Raw genomic sequence first — 6784 nt, forward strand, 5'->3', positions numbered from 1 at the left:
TTAATCCAGGCCTGCCCTCCCCCAACGGCACCAAAGTGGGGGGCAGAACACCAAATGTCAGGAACCCAGAAGGTGGGGCTGCAGGGACCTGCAAAACACCATGGAAGGGCCCGAGCTGCTGTGGGGAAACTGAGGCTGGGAACCTCAGCAGGGATGGGCCTCTGGGGCGTACGCAGGCCAGACGAACGCTTGTGTCCTCATGTTTTCATACCTGAATTTCTCACCACCTTGTGAACATCCAGGCAGGGCTGGGGTTTTCCAAGGATGTTGGAAACTAGGCCTGGAGCCCTTTTCCTCCAGCTGTGGCCTCCTGCGCAGGGTCTGGCCTCATTCAGGCCATGATGTGCATGAGGGCCGCCCTTTGGAGAGAGGCCCTAACCTGGGGTGGAGGGAGATTCTCCTCCAAGTGGGAAGGAGAGGATCACGTGGGGACCAGAGTACCCCAAAAACATCTTTGGGGAGGGGAACGAAAAGGATAAATTACAGTGGGAGGCGTCTCCAAACAGATCACTTGGACCCCATCCTTTCCTCCGGGAATCCGCGGCTGCCTAAGCCCTCACCTTGGGAGAGAATCAAAAGGAATAAAGAGAACTCTCCACTGAGTCCTTGTGTTTCCGTTCTGTCCTGAAGGACCTGTAGGGTGGTGGAAAGCTCTGGTCCTTAGTTCAGGAACAGCATCCTTGAAGCTGCCAGGTGGGAGGACAGTGCCAGTGGGCACGACCTTCCTGAAGAAACCAAGCCCAGGTGGCTGAGAAGCCTCTAAGGGCTTGGAGCTGCTGTCCACGGGCGAAGGGAGATGCGGAGAGACTGCTGTCCGAGAACGGACCTGAAGGTCTGCGCAGATGCTAACTGGTGTGTCTGCAGAAGAGCGATTTGCAGACCGTGGGTGGTGCAGTCTCTTGGGGCCACCCCGGCCTTCAGGCATGACGTCCTGGCCTTGACCGCAGTCCCGAATTGCCCAGTTGGTGCCTGGGCAGTCAGGTGGAGCCGGACCCACACTGTTCCTTCAAGGCCCTCTGAAATGGCATCCGCGCTGGCCAGGGGAGGCTGGGAGGCACTGCTAGGCAAGGCTGGGCTCTGGGGGAGGGTCCCCAGGGTTGGCGGGATCTGGGGGTTGGCCTGTCCAGCCCACCTAGTCGGCCTGCCCTGCCCGGACCTGCTCGGCCAGCTGGGCCCGGCAGTCCAGCAGGTCATCCCGGAGGCGGGCAATGTCCTTTGCGTGCTGGGCCAGCGTGCGGTTCAGCTGGTCCACGTGGTCCCACAGGCCCTCCCTGGGCCCAAGGGACTCAGCCGCCAAGCTGTCCAGGCCCGCAGCCAGCAGGCCCAGCCTCCCACAGGTACCTTCCACTTGCGCCACCCTCTGGTCAAAGTGACCCACCGCAAGCTGCAGTTCCTGGGCTGTGTCCTGGCAGCGGCTCAGCCTGCCAGCCACACTGGCCACGCCGGCCTTGAGTTGCTCCAGCTGCCCCCGCAGGCTCAGGACCTGCCTGTGTCCGGCCCGAAGCCACGAGCCTTGGCTGCTGACCTGCTCCTGGATGGCGTGGACCTCAGCCTCCACCTTGCGTTCCCGCTCATCCAGGGATGTGTTGGCGGCCAAGAGGGCATCAGAATACTGGCTGACAGAGTCACTGAGGCCCGTGAGCGACTTGCTCACAGAGTTCAGATTGACCTTGAGCAGGGTGATCTCGCCTTGGAGGGAGTTGCCCGCTGCTTCTGCCAGCTGCCCCTGGACCTCAGCCACGGTGCCATTGAGCTTCTGGAGCAAGGCCGCATGGCTGGCCACCTGGCGTAGGAGGGCCTCACTCCGGCTCTGCCAGGCCTTCACTTCGGCCACGAGATTGTCCAGGATGGCTAGGGTGGTCCTAGGGGTACACGAGGCCTCCAGTGAAACCAGCCGTTGTTCCAGCACCGCCAGCTCCGTCTGCACGAGCGGCCGAGCCGATCTGCCTGCAGGAGCGCTATCGTGGCTCGGCTCCCCAGCCAGCGTCAGCAGGCGTTCCTCCAGCCTCTGCACGCGCTCTTCCAGCATGGTGTGGAAGCCACGCACACCCCAGCCCCCCTCCTGCATCCCCAGACAGCAGCCCCTGGCTCCACCCTCTGTGCTGTTGACGGTCTCCAAGCCCTCCAGCAGCCCATCCACGCCCCCCTCGAGCATGGCAGCAGAGAGCCGTGTGAGGTCATTCCCGTCGGGGGGGCTGTGGCCCCTTTGGGCCTCGGTCACTGCCTGCAGCTTCCTCTCGAGGCTGTCTACGCGGGTACTGATCAAGGCCAGCTGGCCACAGCAGCTGCCCCTGCCAGCCACGCCCAAGCCCTGCAGCCGGGTACCCAGCTGTGAGAGCTCCCGGCGCAGGGCCAGCTCCCGGCCATCCAGGCTCTGATGCAGCCTCCGGCTGGCCGCCTGGCCCTCCTCGAACTGCTGCCGCACCTCCTGCACCTGTAGGTCGCACGCATTCTGGACACCCTGCAGCTTCTGCTCGAAGCCATCCAGCAGGTTCCCCCAGAGTCGGTGCAGCCGTCGGTCCACATACTCGTCCAGCAGCGCCAGGGAGGTGAGCGGAGATGGGGGGCTCTCCCGCAGCCGCTGCAGGTGAGCCTCATGGCCGAGGGCCAGTCCATGCACCTCGTCCAGCAGTTGCACCTTGGTCCGGAGTGTGTTGCTCACCTCTGTCACCTTGCTCAGGATCTCATCCAGAGGAGGAGTGAGTGGTCCTCCAGCTCTGTCTCTGGGGTTCACAAACCCCTCGGGGATGACCCCAAAGCCCACAGGGGCAGCAGGAGCGTTGGGGCCACCAGTCACCCTGTTGGGGTCTTCGTGGCTGGCCACCAGGCCACTGAGGCTACCATATGCTTGTGCCAGGCGCTGGACATCACCCTCCAGGCGTTCCAGCCGTTCACCAAACAGCCCTGGGCCTTTCCTTCCTGGGAAAGAGGAGGAGAGAACCCCAGGGTCATCACTGGCCTGGCTCTCTCAGCTCGTCCTGTTGCCGGGCCCCCCGAGAGGTTCTCTGGTCTGAGCTAACCTTGCTGGGTATGGTCCCCCAGCTGTGGGAGGGGGCTCTCGGGGCTCACCCTCACGTCCAACACGAGACGCACCCTCCCCAGCCCTGATGGGGCTCAGCCAGCTTGTGTCCGTCCCCAGAAACCGATCACCTTGGCGAGGGTCTCCATGGGCAGACTCACCGTGGGGGCTGGAGGCTGCTCTGCTAGAAGGAAGGGGCCTGGGGCCTGGGCCCACCTGCCCCGAGGGAACCTGGGGCTCAGGCTCCGGCTGAGGTGGGGTGGCCGCGTGGTCCGTGAGATGCTCGGGGCAGCCTTCTCCAGCGAGGCCGGGGCAGCAACGCCAGGCGAGATCGGTCACTGTCTTGTAGCCCACCTTGTATTTGGGTCTGAGCACTGTGCGGTACCTGGGCCAGGGGCGGGCAGAGGGCGGGGCTCTGTACCTGTGCGCTGAGGCTCCTGCCTCCTGGTGAGTGACCTTGCCCCCTGGCTGGGGTCCAGGGCCACTCCAGACACTGGCAGAAGGTCTAGATGTCTCCCAGCTTCACTATACCACCAGCATTTTTCCTTCTTCTGTGCTTAAGGTGACAGGCGGTGGGGTGGAAGCAGGCCTGGCAGAGGCTCAGAGATGCATTAGGGGAGGGGTCAGGCAGAAGCCCTACCCCATCTTGTTTGCTTGGGGAAAGGCTAGTGGGAATTTAGCCTCAAGACTCCCAAGACCACTTGGACCCCCTGTGGCTCATACTGCCATCAGAAATTCCACTCTGGCTTTGGGGGTACCTTGAAAACTTTTGACAAAACCCCAGCCCCTCCCTCTGGGTGGATGAGGGGTACAGCACTGGCGCTGGGGCAGGCAGCCCTTCACACTGCCTGGGGGCCACTCCCTACCTGGGGGCCACTTAGTTCTTTCCCCTCCTTCCTGGCCTACTCTGGGAATTCAGCTCTGGTCCTGGAAGCTGGCGGAATGGCACCTCTGATTTTGAGCACAGCGGGGAAGGCCCAGGGGTGCAGGGCAGAGCTCACCATGTGTACTCTCTCCCCTGTTCAGCCGTGTACCTGTTTACCCACTGACACATGGGAATAAACAGGTCTGTTTTCAGACACATGTTTGAACGTCTCCAAGTACATCACACCTGCATGCAACACGTCCTCACAGCCCACCTGTCTGGCTGAAGCCCCAGAAGTCTGGCTTCCCTCCTCTCACCCTTGGCCTGCCTTCTCCACGGTCACCACAACCCTCCCTGGGTCCACCCAGGGATCAACCATTGCTGGTGTTGATCCTCTGCTCTCCCCGTCCCCAGCCACCCCCCTGTGCCTCTGCTGCTTCTTCCTTGCCTTGCACTGCTTCTCCCCTGGGAGCCCTCCCCTGGGTCCCCTTGGGGGCTCCAACCAAGCCTGACCTGGCCCCCCGCCGGCCCCCTCCAAATGGCCTGTGCTGGGGCAGGGGTAGGCTCTTTGGAGTCCAAGGAGTTACAACCCTTGTGGGGCTGGCTGCTACCCTCAGCTGAAGGCAGGCCTGGGGCTTATGCCCAGGGATCCTGAGTCGGTGGGATGGGGGTGCACTCACGTGACTGTCCCGGGGCAGTTGGGCCCCCATCCACACTGCCGGTACTCAGCCTTTATGTAGTTATCCGCTCCCTCCTGTAGGACACAGGTCACATTCCTGTGTACAATGTAGGCACAGAGGGCCCTGCAGGGGGAAATGGTATCCTTGGAATATCTGGCCTGTGCCAGGCCCACTGAGGCTTCTACTCCTCCCCTCCCCCAGCTGTGGGCCTAGGAAGGAGACCAGACTCCCATCTCTCCTCTGCCCCTTCTTCTTGTTCCTGGGATCCAGGGCCCTTGGCCTGGGGTCCCGCCCCACTGCTTGTCTCTCCAATCCCAGCCTCGCCAGTGGGCTGGTCACTGGGCTAAGTAAGTGCTGTACTGAACCAGGAGCCCAGTGCAGCTGCCTACCTGCCTGGGGAAGAGGCCCACCCTGGATCCCCCTCAAGAGCCTTGCCACACTCCCCACCCTCCTCCAACTCCTTCACTGGCTCTCAACTCCTCATCTCGGCATTGAAGCTTCTGAGATCCCAACATACTGCCTTTGAGACCACACTTCTCATCTTTCCTCCTGACTGACTCCCACCCTGTAGTTTTCCCACTCCTGCCTCTGCTTCTGGTTCCTCCCTCTCAGATCACTTTTTGTACCACCTCCTCCAGGACGCCTGCTCTGATGTGCCCAGGCCTACTGAGTGTCAGCCATGGGCTGGGTACACTCCTCCTATAATACCTCTCAAACTCAGCTGGAGTTCACATTCAGCTAGTACCCCAGGCAGAGGCCCTAACTCACCTGAAGCTACTAAAGACCAGAAGCTGAGGCAGGGGAGGACGCAAGGGCTAGGGAGGCTACTGCCTGGCATAAGCCGACCACCTGTGGACTGCTATTGGGCTCTGGAGCCACAACACGGGCCCAGGACCCAGGAGCCCCCACCAGCTCTGCCGCCCAGCCACGTTGGGCCTCCCAAAGGGTCGCAGGGGTCCAGGCTGAGCACGGGAGGGGTCGAGCCGCCGGGTGCACGGCCTCCATCTCCCACCTGGCGGGGCAGGGGAGAGGTGAGAGGCCCTGGCACGGGATGGGGGTGGCCCCGCGTGCTCCGCGTCGCGGACCGCCCGCCCTCCCTCCCTCCCTCCTCTCCCTCCACCTGGTCCACTGCGCCCGGAGTCTGCACACAGAGCAGCTGGAAAATGTTACTTCTCTGGAAAGGTTTCCGCGGGCACTGCCAGTACCCCAGCCGCCGCGCCAGGCCCCCTCGGCTTCTTTTCCTTCGCCAGCCCCGCAGGCCCCCGGACCGTGGGGCGCCCGCCCGGGCGGGGGCTCGTCCTGGGGTGCCCGGGGCCCCCGCGCGCGCCCGGGGCAGGTGGGAGCCTCGCCCGGGCCCATCCCTCCCGCTTCCCGCCCGCGGAGCGGCCCGCGCTTACTTGTGCGGCCCCGGGCGCAGCCGCGGGCGCCATCCCGTCGTGTAGAGGCTGTAGCGGGAGGCACCGGGCGGCGCGGGCCGCGCGAGGAGCGGGGTGCCCTTGGCCTGCGCCCCCGAGAGAAGCGCCGCGACGGCGCACAGCCAGACCGGCAGGCGGCGGCGACCCATCGCGGCCCCCGGGTCTCCACCTGGCCCCGCGCGGGTCCCCGCCGGGTGTGCGCCCGCCCACCCGTCGCTCGCCCGCCCGGGTCCCGCCGCCGGTCGCGGCCCCCGGAGCTCGCTGGCCCGGCCGCCTGGCGCTTCGCGGCGGCTGCGTCCCGCCGAGTGGCCGGCGCTGCTCGCGCCTGGGGCCGCCGAGGGGAGGCGGGAGGCGGGCTCTGCGCTGATTAGCATAAACTTGGGGCCGCGTCGCTCTCCTCCGCCGGCCCCTTCTCCGCCGCCGGCCCCCCGCCCCAGCTCCGAGCTGACGCCCGAGGGGCCGCCCGCGAGCGAGAGGTTAAGAAGAGAGCAGCCCCGGAGTGGCAGGGGCGCAGGCTGTCGCACCCCGGGAGGCCCCCCAAACACACCCATCACCCATCCGCCACTGTCTCCCGCGTGCACCCGGGCGAGAAGCAGAGCCAGAACCCTGGGGCCGGCCTGGACGCGGGGCCGTCTAAGAACGCCCACCCGCTGGACACACTGCTCTTAAAAACCCGTGTGCGCCCGGGAACCGCGGCCCAGGGCTCTGAAGCTGAGATGACCGTGTTTGGGGACGGGCCAGCAACACCTTCGCAGCCACTTCCTTGGAATAGGCCCCAGATCATCCCTGTTGGCTAGCTCTGCCT

The 6784-nt window shown here is 64.7% G+C and overlaps 1 protein-coding gene across 2 annotated transcripts; it reads right to left on the reverse strand.

Annotated features, from left to right (window-relative positions):
- Nucleotides 1-1132: 1132 nt before the first annotated feature.
- EMILIN3 (elastin microfibril interfacer 3) lies at nucleotides 1133-6530 on the reverse strand (the record flags this gene model as incomplete). 2 transcript variants are annotated; one of them, XM_082856595.1, is made up of 4 exons in its annotated part: nucleotides 1133-2919; nucleotides 3181-3404; nucleotides 4565-4687; nucleotides 5962-6530. In XM_082856595.1, 4 exons carry the CDS (start codon nucleotides 6528-6530, stop codon nucleotides 1133-1135), a joined length of 2703 nt encoding a protein of 900 aa, XP_082712721.1. The 2 variants fall into 2 exon arrangements, with proteins under 2 accessions (XP_082712721.1, XP_082712722.1); XM_082856596.1 differs by having other exon boundaries at nucleotides 1133-2760; nucleotides 5962-6128.
- Nucleotides 6531-6784: the final 254 nt, after the last annotated feature.

This window comes from Leucopleurus acutus, assembly GCF_964270905.1.
Source record: "Leucopleurus acutus genome assembly, chromosome: 16".
NCBI lineage: Eukaryota > Metazoa > Chordata > Mammalia > Artiodactyla > Delphinidae > Leucopleurus > Leucopleurus acutus.